The sequence below is a fragment of the Vipera berus genome, assembly GCF_964194415.1.
Source record: "Vipera berus genome assembly, chromosome: 2".
In the NCBI taxonomy this organism is placed as follows: Eukaryota; Metazoa; Chordata; class Lepidosauria; order Squamata; family Viperidae; genus Vipera; species Vipera berus.
In genome coordinates, this window is record NC_138203.1 from 152,216,785 (window position 1) to 152,233,842 (window position 17,058).

The 17,058-nt window shown below is 40.8% G+C and overlaps 2 protein-coding genes across 2 annotated transcripts in view; both read left to right on the forward strand.

The window, feature by feature from the left end:
* TIMELESS (timeless circadian regulator) overlaps positions 1-10,550 on the forward strand; it is a 63,755-nt gene extending 53,205 nt beyond the window's left edge. The window contains exons 27-30 of the mRNA XM_081321425.1: positions 1,757-1,865; positions 3,445-3,505; positions 7,956-8,029; positions 9,603-10,550. Of these exons, the coding sequence (XP_081177551.1) occupies positions 1,757-1,865; positions 3,445-3,505; positions 7,956-8,029; positions 9,603-9,688 (330 nt within the window). The 3' untranslated portion in view covers positions 9,689-10,550. The remainder of the gene's footprint in view (positions 1-1,756; positions 1,866-3,444; positions 3,506-7,955; positions 8,030-9,602) is intronic.
* Positions 10,551-10,560: 10 nt separating this feature from the next.
* APOF (apolipoprotein F) lies at positions 10,561-16,437 on the forward strand. The gene is made up of 2 exons (XM_081321430.1): positions 10,561-10,683; positions 15,203-16,437. Exon 2 carries the CDS (start codon positions 15,223-15,225, stop codon positions 16,297-16,299), a length of 1,077 nt encoding a protein of 358 aa, XP_081177556.1. The 5' UTR covers positions 10,561-10,683; positions 15,203-15,222; the 3' UTR covers positions 16,300-16,437.
* Positions 16,438-17,058: the final 621 nt, after the last annotated feature.

Sequence of the window (17,058 nt, forward strand, 5' to 3'; positions counted from 1 at the left end):
TATTGGGTTTTGTTCAGTTTGGCTTTTCAAGTGGATACAAAACTGTCATTCAGAATCAGATGAACCAAGGAGGTTCCGTCAGAAGATTCCCCTTGGCCGTCATCTAAAGTGGCATAGTCTTGCGTAGGCTGTAAACCCAGTTCTAACGGTGATGCAACATTAGAGATTAAAGGGGAGATGCACATTATTGTGTTCAGAAACTTAGTTTGAAGACACACATCTGGGCTTCATAAAGCAGCATACCCAGAACTTTGGATTTGAATAGCTTAATAGCAACTAGGACAAAATTATTCCCAGGCCAGTTTGCAAATTTTGTAATTGCTAGAAATACTCCTTCGGCCTGTATAGTTAGTTCCCTTGCTTGAGTGCCCCAGCTGGTAGAGAACCAAAGTAAATGCCTAAATATTTGAAAGATTTCATCTGCTTGATAGATCTTCCATTTATTGACCATTAATATTCTTCTTTATTAAATCGATAAACTACAGAGCTCAGTAGAGAGGAATTTCTTAGATTATTTTGATGCAATCATATTTTCAATTGGGTTTAACTGTATATCAGTTTCTGTTGAGAGAAACTCTTTTGCATGTGTTGAAATATATATAGAACTAGATGCTGGAAAAAGCAAAAGAGAATAACTTACCAATCTTTCTTCCTCAGTTCCAAAGAACAACATTTTCAAATACTTACAGAAGGGGTTCCAAACCCCTGGGCCACAGCCCACTACCGGGCCGTGGCCCGTTGGAACCTGGCCGCCGAAGTGGCAGGCAAGTGTGCGAAGCTTCAGTTGCACATGCGCAGGGTTTAGGTTGTGCGCACAAAACCATTCCCCTACCGCAGCCGAAACTGCTGAAGCCCCGCCACTGCCAGTCCACGGGACCAAAATGGTTGGGGTTATAGGGTCTTGCTATATACTGATCTCACCTTCATAATAGGGTAATTCAGCAATTTCCATTTTTTACACTAAAATGGCTGGTAACATCTTTATTACTGTATATGTTCTGTGAGCAGTTAGCTCTTTATCCTAGTAGAGTCATACCTTGATAGTCGACTGCTGTGAAATATGTCGAATTTGGTACTCAGTGCATTTTGACACAAAAATGTCCTAGTACTCGTTTTTATTTATTTATTTTTATTTTTTATTTTTAATTCCATTTATATCCCGCCCTTCTCTGAAGACTCAGGGCGGCTTTACAAACTTAGCAGTAGCCTAAGTTGGTACTTGACGCGCAAGCTAGAACTTGTCAATGTCAGTTGCCTCCTGAATCGCTATCCTTTCCAGTCAAAACAAAGGGTCATCCTTATGGATAAATTTGTTAGTGCTCGTCATTTTTGGTGCTTGTTGGGCTTCCTGGAACCAGTTAATGACGAGTACCGAGGTACCACTGTATCTATTCTTTCTCATTTGGACCTCCAATGACATTTTCTAGTGATGATATTCTTTCCTTTAGGCTGATGTGAATTTAACTGTTCTCATTTGCAGTTTATTTAATTGATCATATTTCTACACCGTCCATCTTCATCCCAATGACTCTGGGTGGTTTATGAATAAAAACCACAAAAAGAGACATAGTTAAAGCAATATTAGGAACAGAATTAAAAAGAGTAAAAAATTAAGAATGTTAAATTAAAACTTAAAGTTTGATTTTAGTAGTGGTGTGGTAAAATATTTGCAAGGGAATAAAAAAAAACAGTAGCAGATGCAGGTTGTAATTTCCTGGCCAGGAATGATCCCTCTTTGCCTTTGTTTTTCTTGCAGGAATCCTTCTGGCGCATCCCTGCTAAACTCAACCGAGAACAATTACGCCACATGGCTGCTTTCATTGCTTCGGAAGAAATGGAGGGGGAGACTCAAGAACAGGAAGCTGGTAAGTTCTGTGTAAAGAGAAGGGAAATTTAAAAGGGTTTGGAATCATTTATTGATACATCACCAAGTCAGATGGGCAAACTGTGTGTGGCAGCTGGCTTCCATCTAACATCCCCCATCCCCGGGTTCATACTGCTGAATTTCACGCAGGTTCCAATTCTGAGAAGTACATTTTTTATTTTTAATTATTTAATTCTATACCATCTCTTCCCCTCTCCCCTGCCCCCCCAATTGTACTATAAGCTTCTGATAAGCACCTCCCTTTTGAGTTTAAGCAACCCATCCATTCTCACAAAAGGCCCGAAGGAAAAAGAACGTTGGCCTGGTCTCATTTGCTGATATCACTACCAGATCTTAGTCATCCTCAGAAGACCTTCACCAATAAGATAAAAAGTTGCCCATCCCTGGAATACAGTGATATACAGGAACAATTGTAAGATGGTGTATCTTTATACGCTGCCGTTTTGTCTGTCCCTGCCTTTGTAATTGTGCATACTTGGTTTGAATTATTTGTTTTTGTATTTAGGTATCTATAACTTCAATAAGCAGTAGACAAAAAAGGGTTACATATTAACACTGAAGGTCAGCTCTTGTTGCAAAATCAAACCCGAAACATTTTCTCACTACTGCTGATCTCTTGCCCAGTTTACTTTTCAGGTCATCTTGACATTCCCCTGCTGTCTCAAAAACATTTTTAGTATGGAGTGGTGTTTGCTAACTTTCGTTTCTCAAAAAACACATGACTGTAGGAAATAGGTTGCTGTCTTCTAATACTATCCCATTTTCCTATTCAGGAAAACTTTTGCCAAATCCCACCCACAGGCACATAGTTCAAACTAGATTTCTGGTCCTCATTCTCAGCTTGGAAATCTCACATTGGGATGTGGCGTATTCCTGGGCCTGCTTAGCTGTCAAACAAACCCCCAGACATGTATGGTGGCTTGATATATTTTCATTCTGCATCATAGAAGGCTGGCAAGCATGTGGCTGATGGGAACACAAGCAGTCAATGATTTTATTTATTTATTTATTTATTCAATTTATATACCACCCGTCTCCCATAGGACTCAGGGCGGTTCACAAGGTTTTCTTTAAAAAAAACAATACAAACAATTACAAAACTTAAAATCAATTAAAAAGATTATATAGACCTTGCAATAAAACCCCAGTTAAAAAGTCCTACTTATTAAAAAATACAGATTAAGCAGAGTGAATCACAAACTGATAAACAGTTCTGTTTGTTCGTCTCTCTAGTAGTACAAAGTATTTTGATGTGCAAGTAGCCTAAAAGGGGGAGGTGGTGTTTCTCCACGTTTCCTAACTATGATACTCTTGTTACATCCATTCTTGTTGTGAGATTTTTCTGCAGCCATAAGAAAGAATATTGTAAATGGTTGACTGTTTGCTATAACCGAATGTTTCGGTGCCATAAGAAATGCTTGATGTTTCTTACCCAAACAGACAGAGAGCATCAAAGATGAATTACTCTGCCCAGCATTAATACTAAATTGGTCCAGCCTTTTCCTGAGGTACTTTGGCCTTTCCCAGTTGATGTGCTTACTTCCTCTTGTTGATTTCAGAAGATCATTCAGAAGAAGATCATCCTGAAGGAATGGAGCCAAGAGGGCTGAAAGCAGAAACGTGAGTATTGGGTGTAAGAACAGAGAGATAGGAAGAGAAGTTCAGAATGAGGGGAAAATGTCTTGCAGAAGAAAGAAAGTGACAGGAAGGGTTAAAGCAGTCTTACATATTTCAGAGTAAATAGTTGCTGGATAGGCAAGAAGAAATCACTCATAATTGAATGTTCTTGAGTTTTTGTTAGTATTTATTTCTTGCCAAAGCTTTCCTGCTGAAACTGATGGAGCTTCTTGCATGAGAAGCAAAAGGTTTTCTTCTTCCTCAAGGAAAAAAACTGTCCAGTTGCCTTTTGGGGGGAAAAACCCACCTTTGAGACAACTATGACCTGCTTTTTCCAAAGCTTTGTTTTTCCCCCTATTTCTAGGGGATCTTGGAACTGGGCAGGGCTGCCCCTCAAACTCAGAATTACATATCCACTTTGTAGAGACAGGATCCTCAGCCCATCCCACAATTCTAACCAACAGCTGGAAAGTGACTACATCCTGAGCAGTTACAAGAAAGGGATTCCTCTTTGGCTGTGAGATTTTGACCTGTTGCCCAATACAGTCACTCCTCAATTTTCATTTAGTGACCATTCAAAGTTACGTCACTGAAAAAAGTGACCTATGACTGTTTTTCCCCACTTATGACTGTTATAGCATCCCGATGGTCATGTGATCAAAATTCAGATGCTTGGCAACTGGTTCATACATATGAGAAATGTCTCGCTTAATAACACAAACGTTAGGCTCAATTGTGGTCGTAAGTCAAGAACTACTGAACTGAGCATGTAACTCAGCTATATATAACTCTGCCATGTAATGATCAGCCAGTGGCCTTGAAAACCTACAGATGTGCTACACTAGATTTTTAATTTTTAACTATATTTAGTTTTATCATAAAAGATAAAGTATAAAACAGAAGAACAAACAAAACCAAACAAAATTAAAAAGACGTATATTCAACAACAACAAAAAAGAAAAAATGGTGTGCACAAAAGGAAAAAAGCTGTCCCAAATACCAAGTAAATTTAGCATTAAATATAGAATCCACCGTGGCTGGATGCTGGAAAAAAAAATCTCTTCCCCTTTTAAGTCAACATGTTAAACTAAATATTACACTAATCTTCAAATCCCTGTGTTAACCATCTGTTCTTGTATTTAACATGTAGAAAATCCACAACAGCTTCCAGTCTCTTATAAAACTGTCTAGTCCAGACATGTCAAACACAAGGCCCAGGGGCCAGATCCGGCCCGCGAAGTGGTTTCATGTGGCCCGCGAAGCCATCCTGGAAACAGTGAGGGAACGGCCCCCACTGCCTTGGCCCTGGCCCAGAGACCCTCCTTCTGCCAGAGACCCTCAGATCTGTCCCACTCCTGCCCAGGGTCCCATAGGTACCCTTGATGCGAACGATGTAGAGCTGGCCACGCCCACCCAGTAGGCCATACGCACTTTAGCCACGCCCACCCAGTAGGCCATACGCACTCTAGCCATGCCCACCCAGTAGGCCACGCCCATCCTGGCCACGCCTAGCCGCCCCCCTGAGGGCAACCGCAATGCTGATGCGGCCCTCAATGAAATTTGAGTTTGACACCCCTGGTCTAGTCCATTATTTCTAATCAAAGCTGTTAATTTTGCCATCTCTGCTAATTTAGTTAATTTTTAAATCCATTCTTCAATAGTCAGCATCTCTTTCTTTCCAGTGCTTGGTAGGTATGATTTTCGCAGCAGTCACCATGTGAAGGAATAGAACCCCAAATTGTTTTTCAATTGGTTTGTCCATAATACCTAAAAGAAAAGCTTCAGGTTTCATTAATATTTGTATCTTAAATATTTTCTTTATTATAATAATTATGTTTATCCAGTATGTTTTCATATATTTACAAGACCACCACATATGATAAAATGAACCTGGGTTTTAATTACATTTCGAGTAACATTTTATATTCTTTAGCAATCAAGTGGGCACCTCCAGAACATAAATTGATATCCAGTTCAGATTTTGTTCCTGTGAAAACAAAACTTTTTTCTCCAGTTTAAATCTTTCAAAAATACTATAATAATTAAACCAATCACAAACAAACCATTCACTTAGTAATTGTTCTCTTGTCTTTTATCTTGAATCCCTCTTTTCCAAATATCAGTAAGTCCCTATATATCATACATTTACATTCCGATACATCCCTGTTCTATGTAGTGCTTTGTGAGGTGATAGCCAAAGTGGTATATTATCAGCTAATCTTCTTTTGTACTTCCACCACACATGCCCAATCGGTTGCCTAATAGCATGAATCTTAAAAAACCAGAGTTAACTTTTACTTTGTCAAACCACAAGTAAGCATGCCACTCAAATCAGAACCTTCAAGGTCTAACAGCTTTGAATTTTTTAAAGTTATCCAATCTTTTAGCCATACTAGACAACCAGCATTGTAATATAATTTAAGATCCAGCAAACCCAAACCTCCTCTGTCTTTAGAATCCTGTACCAGCTCCCATTTAAACCTTGGTGTTTTATGTTGCCAAATAAATTTAGATATATCTTTCTGCCACTGTTTAAAAGAAGAATCTCTAATGAAATAACATTCTATGTAGAACATTCATTTTAATTACTGAAATTCTTCCCATTAATGACAAATTAATTTTTGCCATCTATTTAAATCCAATTTTATCTCTTTCCATATTTTAATGTAATTATTTTGTAAAGCTTAGAATTTTCCTCAGTAAGGTAAAGGGTAAATGTAAAGGTTCCCCCGCACATGCGTGCTAGTCGTTTCTGACTCTAGGGGCCGGTGCTCATCTCCGTTTCAAAGCCGAAGAGCCAGCGCTTGTCCGAGGACGTCTCCGTGGTCATGTGGCCGGCATGACTAGACGCCAAAGGCGCACGGAATGCTGTTACCTTCCCACCGTAGTGGTCCCTATTTTTCTACTTGCATTTTTACATGCTTTCGAACTGCTAGGTTGGCAGAAGCTGGGATGAGTAACAGGCGCTCACTCTGTTACGCGGCACTCGGGATTCGACCCACCAAACTGCCGACCATCTGATCGACAAGCTCAGCGCCCTAATCCACTGAGCCACCACGTCCCTTATTCCTCAGTAAGAGTCACCCCCAAATACTGTATCTTTTCCACAACTTTAAAACCAGTTTTAAATTCCAATTTCTTCTGATCTTCCACATTTATATTCTTAGGCAATATCGCCATCTTTAATTAACTAATTTTTAAACCTGCCATTTCTCCAAACATTTTGATCTTCCTCATAACATATTCAAAGGTCTTTAGCGGGTCTTGCACAATCAATACCATGTTATCAGCCAATGTGCTAAGTTTGTAATTGTGCATTTTAACTTGTAGTCCAGGGGTATCAAACTCCCGCGGGCCAGACACGTCATGAGGAAACCGCGCCCACCCCATTGCCAGCAATGGGGAAAAAGTTCCGATATGTGATGCAATGTCACGAGTTTGACATGTCTGTTGTAGCCCTTTTGCTCTGTTGCCTTGTCTAATACCTCTATTTAACAGTTCCAACACCAGAATAAATAATAAAAGGACACCCCTGTCTTGTTCCTTTCTAAATTTCACATGGTTTTGTCAAATCTCTATTCACCATAATCTGAGCTTTCTGGAGTGTATAGATGGACTCCAGACCTTGTATAAAGCCTGATCCAAAGTCCATCTTTTCCACTGCTTTAATCATAAAGGCCCAGTTCAAGTTGTCAAAACATTTTTTCTGCGCCCAGAAAAATTAATGCAACCTCTTTGTCACTACGTTGTTGTAAATGTTCAATTATATTCAAAATTACCCTTATGTTACCTTTTAGTTGTCTTTTTAGGTGAGAAGCCACGCGGGTCTTCGTGTATATAATCCTGTAAAAAAAAAAATGTAGGTCTTTCAGCTAGAATAGATGTGAAAGTTTGTAGTCATTATTAAGGAGTGACATTGGCCTGATAGTTTACATTTATGAGTTACGGTAGACATGAATGCGCCATTTGGGAGACTTGAAAGAACCGGTTAGGAATCGATCATCATAGAGAAAAAAATCTGCCTAGCTGCACCAGGAGTTGAAAATAACTTGATGGCACACAATCAATTGGTTATCAGTTCAGTGGTCTCTTCCTTTGGAGTCAGCTTTGGTTTCAACACTGGTCTGCACTTGGGAAATGGAAATATGGTAGCAGAGACTTGTTAGAAATGAATTTTTCTATAGAATGTTCTGAGGATGGAAGGACCAGGGCTTTTTTTCTCATAGAACGCTCAGAACGGAGTTCCGGCATCTTTTTTAGATGGAACCTTGTAGGATAGGCAAGGTGGGTTGTATGACATGTGAGTTCCGGCACCTTTTTCTTATACAAAAAAAGCACTGGGAAGGACTAAAGTGTAAGAGAAATGGGCTTGGTGGATGTAGCAAGCAATTTGTATTCTTGATCCCCCTCTCTTGGTTTGTCCTGACAAGCTGTTTCTTCTTGCTATTTGCAGAGAAGAGCATATCCAGCATCCTTTGGGCCCTAAAAGAAGCCGCTTGGTTGATGAAGAGAAAAACCAGGGCCAAGGTATGCTTGACTCTAATTCTGGGGTTTTAAACATCTGTTTCTAGTCTTTGTGATGTGTCAAATCAAACTGTTACAAGTCACCGACCCAGATTTTGTTTAGAAAATAAAGCCAATATGCAATACAGACTACAATGGGACAGATCAAAAATCATGACAAAGACCTGAAGTCATGCATAGCCTATTTTGCTGTCACAGTGCCCAAGTCCTACAAGCTACAAATGTAATGTTGGCTATTCGTTAAGATTGAACAAACATAATGCTGGTTTAAAAGGACATTTACTGTGCCATAATTGAGCTCTAAATGACATCCTGATATTTATTTATTTATTAATAAATTTATATGCAGCCCATGTCACTATCAAGCAACTCTGGGCGGCTTATAACAGCAATATAAAACATTAAAAAATAAATAAAAGACATTCTGTTTATAATTCTATGTCAATAATTCTTTTAAGAACTACTGTTGCCAGCTCTTCTTCCAGGTACATTAGCATCATACTTGAGAATCCCAATTTGTGTTATTTGTCATTCACTTGATGTTTTCAAAAAGAGTGAAGATCATCTGTCAGCCTAAGATATATCAGACCTTGAGGCTGAAAGTGGCATTATCTGGGTCCACATAGCCATACACTGGTTTTAAGTTTGCATAAGCTTTGCCTCGAAAGATAGAACAAAATTAGTCACACATTTTGCTACCTGAAATACCTTTCTTAAGAAGCCTAGTCTCTCCAGTTTCTCATGGTTGAATCCTAGATTGAATTGTGTTCCATAGAGCAGGGCTTTTCAACCAGTGGTACGGGTACCACCTGTGGTACATTGGCACTTGGCAGGTGGTACGCGACCATCCTAGAAAAGTGGTACTGGGGGAGGGGAATGAGCTGAACCGGTGGCAGCACCGCACAAGCCTGAGCGAGAGACGGCTGGAGCTGCAGGGCTGTCAGGGCTCAGTGGAAGCTCCAGGATCAGCGCCAGGCTCCAGCTGGAGCTCGGAGCTGATCCTGGAGCTTCTAAGCCCAGAAGAAGCGCTGATCAGCTGAAATGTTGCAGCATTTCCAGGGTCTTGTGATTTACAGATGCTTGGCAACTGATTCATATTTATTACGGTCAGAGTGTCCCAGGGTCATGTGAAGTGACCAAAACCTGCCGCAATCATCCAGCAGACGGGGGGAATAAAAACCAAACACCCCCACTCCACCCCTGCTGCCAATCCTCAACAGATATGCTGGGCTGTGGCTTGGGAGGCACTTTTTTCAGTGTCATTGTAACTTCGAACAGTCACTAAGCGAACTGTTGTAAGTCGAGGACTACCTGTACTTCATCACTTTTTTCCTTTTTTTTTTTTGGTCATCAAGTTTTTGACACCTTGCTAGGTGACTGGTGGTATTCGGATGTTGCCATATCCTAAAAGTGGTACAATGGGTGAAAAGGTTGAAAAGCCCTGCCATAGAGAAGCTCTGTGCCTTACCTTCAATAAGCTTTATGATTTTAGAATATAGGAATAAGTGACAGCAAGTATTTCTAAGCACCACTTTTTAATCTATCCCTATTTTCACATTTGACTTCGGCCCTACAGATTCCAGTGATGAGGATGGACCACGTCCTTCCAGTAAGAGGAAGTGCCTGAGAATTGAAGAAGACGACGAAGACGGAGGGAATTGAAGACACCTCCCTTAGCATGTCAAAATGACCAGTGAAACCAAGCCTTGGGGCCGGATTGGGCAAGATTGAGAGCAGTCAGCAACATCCCTAGGGAAAACATTAGGGAAGGAATACAGAAACTAAACTTTTATATAGTAATAAAAATCTGCATGATCACCCATGTGAAGGGAGTAGAATTAAAAAAAAAAGAGTAAACAGCTCATAACTTCTGCCCTATGATTAGATGCGGTTGTTGTTAATGCTGATGTGATAAGTCACTTTTCAAACCGCTCCGGGTTATTGCCTGCCTGCCTGCCCTTGCTTTCCTGGCATTCCTTAGTATCGTTTTGCTTAGAGTCACTAAGAATCGCCCTTACCATCTGGTTTGCCAAGCAAAAATGTGACATACTGGCTTTTCACAGTGTTTGGTTTGTTTGTGGATCTGCCTCTTTTGTCTCTGGTTCGGCTTAGAGATCATGGGCACATATGTCACATTTTGCCTTAATTACCTGAACACATCAGTATTGGTTTCTTCCGTTCCTCTGCTTTTTTTCCTTTTGTGAAATTTCTTCTCCAAAACAAAAAAAAAAAAAAGGAACTGGAAGTAGACCATCACCAAACCTTGCTAAAAAAATAAGTGATGGGATAATGATACAAGAGATATTAAAGTTGCAGTTTGCATGCATCTCTGATATTTCTGCCTTGCCTCCTTTGGTAAGAGTTGTTTTTACATTTTATCCTTCTGAAATCCGCCCAGTGTCAGCTGGATGATATATAACAATGGTGGACATTTGTGCACGTCTTTGTTGTACTTTTGATTTTTTTAAAAAAAAATAATAATAACATTGATTGATTCTAAAAAATAAAGTATAAAATATCCTGATGAGATTTCTCTGCCTTTGTCCTGTGCGTGACTACTTAAAACAGCCAGAAGATTTGGGAGCTCGCCAGACATGAGAGAATATTGTAAAGGATTCTCCTACTGATATTTCTCTTTTGCTTTCAATAGAAACAGGGTGATTGTAGTAATTCCTAGTATTTTCAGGTTCAAAGTGTGTATGTTTGGGCGCGGGAGGGTTTGTCCTTATTGCGATTGTGAGCATTATTTCCTACTTAGGGAACAAGTATGAGGAGGCAGTTGCTGGCATTGTGCCTTTTTCGAAGCCCACCTATGTTCCTTAAATTGGATTGTTTTACCCCCAGTTCAATTAGCTCCTCTCAGTAACACTGGCAAGTCAGTTATGAGTTAGCATGCGTGCTGTCATTAGCATTGCAGTTAAGAAACTATTCCCCATCCCATGCCCTATATCCCATGCTTCTTTTTTGTGGAGGGAAGCTCACTCCTTTGCCTCTTCAGGGTAAAGGGGACATTCATTTTTGTAGCTGACCTCCACAGGCACATGAATAAATCAATAAACCAAACTGCCACAGTTTTAAGTATTGGCTCACTTTGGTGTTAATTTGTTAAAACAGAGTTACTCTAATTAAAGCAACAAAGGTGGTCTAGATTTCAGGCTGTGTCGGATGTTGTAAAGGCTCTGTGCTACGTCACATGGAACTTTGCTGCCAGGACAAAACAACAGCCTCTTTGCTGCTGTTTCTGATTATTATTCTGATGCAGAGTTTAAGCCACTATGGGTTGCGATTCAGGTTCCAAATTGTAAATGCAATGACAGTAGGATACATCAGTCTTAAGATGGGAGAGGTTGGAAGAGAAGGGTGGCCAGACAAGAGGCTCTTAACTGAATGAACTAACCAAAAATGTCTGATAGAGGATTAGAGATCAGGATGGCTGACCATCGCTCATTCCATTGTAACTCCAGATGTGTAGACATAAATGTTTGTTCTATACAAACAAAGCAACTGATATGCTGTTCTTTTCTCCCCTTAATGCATTACTCAGCATTACCTGTTTCTCCCTCTTGTTATGATTCTACCTGTGGGCTACTCAGGAATTTCTACCCCATTCACCATAAAATAAAGGAAAACTGCATGAAACATAGGTATTAATCAGACAAGTAACCCTGAGGGCTTTGGCAGAAGACTAAGAGGCCAGAACTTTACAGGGGCACAGAGTGTTGTAATGAGGTTTGCAGATAAGACTGATTGCCAGAGATAAGGGTGTATAAAGACCAACTTTAATCAGTTCTCAGTTCACTCTGAAGCATTTTCTGTTTGTGTTGCCTCCTAAAGCAGGTAAGTTTCTCTTTCCCGGGGGAAGGAATGGGAGACAAGGCATAGAATAGGTGTCAATATGAGCAAAGAAATGGGTTAATTTGGAAGTAAGAATAATGTGTCACGCTGTCAAGCCTGTGTTTCATTAGTGGGAGATCAGCATCAAAGGTAGAACCATGCTGGCGCATTAACATAGTTGGTAGTGGCAAGAAAGCAGCTGAAATGCGGTGAGCCAGTTGGCTCTTGCTGCACTAACTTGGTCTTTTGTTTGAATTATGGCACAAGTCAGACAACTGAATCCTAACTTCTGATTTGGGGGAAGCCCACCGTTTCCACAATCGAGTTCTGTAGATGTTCTGGCCATCCCTTACCAAGGCTGGCCAACCCTCACCTAGGGTAAGAGGACCCTAGAATGGGTGACCCTAGATTGGTAGATTAACAATCTTGTGAAAGGTTGCACCATGTTCATTGCTTGAGCATGACGATTATGGTTCCTTATTTTGGAAAATGTAGTGTTTTATCCATTTATATCCCGCCTTTATTATTTTTACAAATAACTGAAGGCAGTGAACATATGCATCATACCTTTCTATTTTCTCCACAACAACCCTATTAACCAGTAATCTAGTGTGTTACTGGCCCAAGGTCACTCAGCTATCTTTCATGGCTTGAACTCATGGTCTCCTGCTTTTTAGCCTGATAGCCTGGAAGAGTAAGTTCTCAGCCAACTAAATGAAGATAGATGCCTAATGTCTCTTGAGTGTGCAAGTCTGCCCTTAAACTGAATTCAGCTTATGAAATTGATTGAATTTGCATTTTCACTGTGGCTAGGAAGCAACTTGACTGTATCAAGCCAAGTTCCACCTAGATTAGTCCTGTGGTTGCCATTGGACTGCCCACATGCAATAGAGGACTTTTTGTCATCTTCACTTTTTTATGCTAGTTTCGTCCATCTTAGCAGACTGCCATGACAGCTCAACAAACTGATTTACAAGGACTTTCAGGACTTTCCTTCCCTTGTTATTTGGAGAATTAGTATCCGTACAGAGTTGGGCCTTTGTTCTTTGGCTTAAGAGGTTTTTGGTGAGAATTTTCAAAGAGGTTGTCTTCTGGAGCATTGTTATTGTTTTTCTCCTGGGTGAGAGAGGGGTGGGCAGGTATGGAACCATTTGCCCCGTAAGCTCTTCCCTTCCATTCAGGTGAGAGCAGAGAAGGTCGGGATGGTATGGGAAAAAGTAAATATAAAAAGCTAAAAAAAATCTACCAGAACAATCTAAAAGAAGGGGTAGGAGCATTAAAAGCATGTAAGTAAAGGAGCATGGCAAAGTAGACCTATCACAGTATAGAGCACTCTAGAATAGTGAACTAGCTCTTCATTAAAACTGGTTTATGGCACAAATTTTCTGACAGATTTTAAATATTGCTGTGCAGAACCAGGCAACATGTTGTAGAAGGGTTGGTACCTGAAAGCAGGAGAGAGGTGTAAAATTGTCCTGTGGACCTTGGTATTTATGCAATAATGGTGAGATGAGGCAGGTACAAATGCCTCTGTAATATAGGTTTTGGAGAAATACACGTTTTGTTGTTTCTGGGAGTTGAGAATCACAGGGCATTGTCTCTCTGGGTGGGGGATCTTCCTCTATTGACCTTCAAGGATAGCTGAAGGGAGGGCATATCAATGTGCTAGAGTAAAGGCCCTCTAATAGTTAAATACCTCAAGATTAGTTAAGTAGGCCTTAGGGGATGCCAAGTATCTGTTGGATTCATTGGCAATAATGGTTGGAGACCTGACTAGGCCTGTGTCTGCTACTCACTGTTTAATGAGTGTTTTGGCCTAATCATATCCCATGCTGAGTGGAAGACCTGGAGAGAAGCTCAAGGAATTCAGGCTCCCCAAAGAAAGAAAGATAGGTGATTCTCTCAAGCAGGTTTTTGTTTTGTTTTGTTCCTCACATATGAACAGAATCTTGGCAAACTGAAGCAAGCTACCATCCTCATAAAGCATGTACTCTGGGAACTATTAGGGAGGAGTAATCTTCTCCCTCTTTCTCTCACACCTTTAGTGTGAGAGTTCACATCTATCTGAACTGAGTTCTCCACTGGAATACACTCTTCCTCCTGGGAATCCAGACTACATTCCATCACAAGGATGATGTTTTAGTTGTCATTGACTTTTTCCATGTGGACTAAAATTTATCCTTCATATCCCTTAGTGGGGCAAAACAAAAGGGAAAAACGGGTAATCTAAACTCATAGTTAAACATGGTCACCCACACTCTAGCCTCCATTTTCATGAGGCCTGTCTCTAGTCTTAGGGTGACACTGGAGACACATTTTAGGACTTGAAGGGCCAATCTTGGAAATTTGGCCTGAACAAGTTCCAATGGTACAAAATTGGAAAAGGGGCCAACCATTATTGCCAATCTGGGCACCATAGAGACGTTCTATTGGCTTGGAGCTGCAGGAATGTAGTGACCGCCTCTTGTCCTGAGGAATTTAAGGATGACAAAAACTCTTGCCAGTCCTATTTGATATCTGCATAAAGCCATTGGGTCAGATCATCCATTTGTAAGGGGTGCAGGATCATCAATACGCTGGAGATATCTACATCTCTACCCCAACCAAGTGATGCTCTCAAAGTGCTTTCCAATACCTGGAGACTGTGATAATCTACCTAGGGGAGAACACGATTCAACCCTGCCAAGCTGAGTGGTTATGATTTGGATATTTTTCCATCTCTAATTCTTCCTGGGATGCACTTCTTCAGCTTGTGCATCAATTGTTCCCATTTCTAGATTGGAAGTCCTTGCTCACATCAATCAATGCCCTTAGTCTTTTTTTTTTTACAGTCGGATTACTGCAACATACTTCACATATGGCTGCTCGTGAAGAGCATTTGGAAGCTGCCTTTGCTCCAGAAAGCAGCACTGAGAGCAGTTTTTGGTATCTCTCACTATTTCCATATAACAGCACTACTCTGAGGCTTTTAGGTACAATTCAATGTGCTGGTCATTATCTATAAATCTGTCCCTCCACCACTTGGCATTCTTCTATTGTTTCTGCTTGTCCCATCAATCTAGCAGATAGCGCAGGTTCCAGGTCCTTCCATTAAATGATGTCATCTCGTTGGACTCAGGAACTTTGCCTTCTATGCCTGGATGGCCACAACCCTATTAGTCTTTCATAAGGCTCGTTTCTACTGTAGATGGGATTTTAGCATTGGAATGTATCATTTAACTCAAGGATCGTGGTTTATTGTTTTTAACTGCTGTTTTTTTTAAATGTTTGTATGTTGCCCAGGGGTGGGTGGCTTTCTATATTATTTAAATGAACTAACAAATAAATTTCTTCCCATTGTAGCAGTGCCCAGAGAAGCTGACATGAATTTATCACCGTCTCTGATGCTCTTGACTTTCCTTGGCCTCCTGCCGCATCATGGATTGGGAGGGCATTTGGTGACTACAATTAATTCAAGAAACAATATTGAAAATTCCGCCTCAGATTCCAGCCTTGCTTCTCTCCGCACTTTGCTCACTTCCATCTCTTCTAATTCCATCCAGTTGCCTGGAAAGGAGCTTTCTTGCAGCGACTTAATGCCTGCTAACCTCGAACATTTTAACAGTGTGCCTCGACCAGCCCAGATTTTGATTCAAGCTGCCCTGACTCTTGCCTTGCAAAATGCAAGCTGCAGCCAACATGCCGAAACCCTTGGGCTAGACCTCTACCAGGAACTAGGGCAGAAAGATGCAAGTGCCCTCCTGTTGACAATGATAAAGGTCCTGGACACAGCTAAATCTACAGGTGAAAATACAAGCTTTGCTGCCCTGCAGTTCAATTTGGACCAGTTAGTCCAGAAACAAGCTAGGCACTGCCGAGGCCTGATGCAGGTCAATGGAGCTGTCTTGCATGGCCAGGTGTACCATGAATACAAATCATTTCCAACAGCTGCTGCAGCCTGTCACAATTTGGGGAATGTTTGTGGTGGAGTGGTCACCAATAGCAGCAGATTCTTCCAAGTGGTGCTTAGAAATGGCAGCTACTTCTGGCCACAGCATGGTTCTCATTCCTGGCTTCATCAGTGCCACAGGCATGCACGAATGCAACGTTCATCACCAAAAGAGTGTGTAAATGAAACAGAGCAAAATGTACACAACGCTTTGGGGTTCATACCTGGAGTCAGCACTCTATATAACTTTGCAACCAGCATATACTACTATGCTTATGACTGCATTGACTTGGCCAAGGAGCGTGCTGTAGAGGGGGCCACAGACCTGGGTTTTGATTCCTTGGTTGCTCTGTCTGGGGGGGCTGCGACTCCCTTTAGGATGGGGGTTGCTATGGCAGTGAAACCACTGTTCAAAAAAGGTATACAGGCTTTCATTGACAAACATCAGAAGGAAAAGCAACCACCTTGTCCAGTCCCCACCAACGTCTCTGCTCCGGTCGCCAAAAACTAATCCAGGCATTCTCAGACTTTGCACTTGGTATGATCAAATAACAAATGAGTATGTGCAACCCATCCAATAAAATTTCTGTATTGATGCTGTTGCAGTTAAGCCTGAGCAAGAAATAAATATATCACTTAAATAATTAAATTTTAATCTACTATATAATTACTATGATTCTTGAACTAGATAGTGATGAGAACAGGACACCACCACCCCCTTCACCCCAAAGGGAGAATCCTTGGCAAATACAGGAAGAACCAGGCTACAAAGAATCAAGTCTTATTGCTTTTGAATCAAGTCTAAAACACAGGAATGCAGAACCGGCTATCAACAATTAAGATTGATAGGATTAAAATAGAAACACTAAGAAGTATATAATAATAAAATAAATTACACGGGATCCCTCCTGGTGCTAAGATTAACGTTTCCCTAGGCAGACTTGATAAAAGAAATCAACCCATCAATAGACACTGTTCAACAAATTTAGAAATGACAGTTTTAAACCCATGAATCAGAAATGAGTTTTGAAAACCAAGAAAAGGTATAAAAAGGTTTGAGGACCATTCTGTCTAGCTAGCCAGGGATTCATGCTGAATTGTTACTCCACTTTAATCTCCTTGATTAAACCTCTCTTTCCGATAGCTGGCTTCACGTTCTATTGTTCTTCTCTGCGCAGAGCCTGAACTGGGGAGTTCCTCCCAACAATAGGTTCAGGCAATTAACCAAGGACCAGAACAGGGACCAAAGACTGATATATTAATTTTGACA

Coding starts and splice junctions, on each gene's coding strand:
- APOF (XM_081321430.1), top strand. CDS start 15,223: ATGAATTTATCACCGTCTCTGATGCTCTTGACTTTCCTTGGCCTCCTG.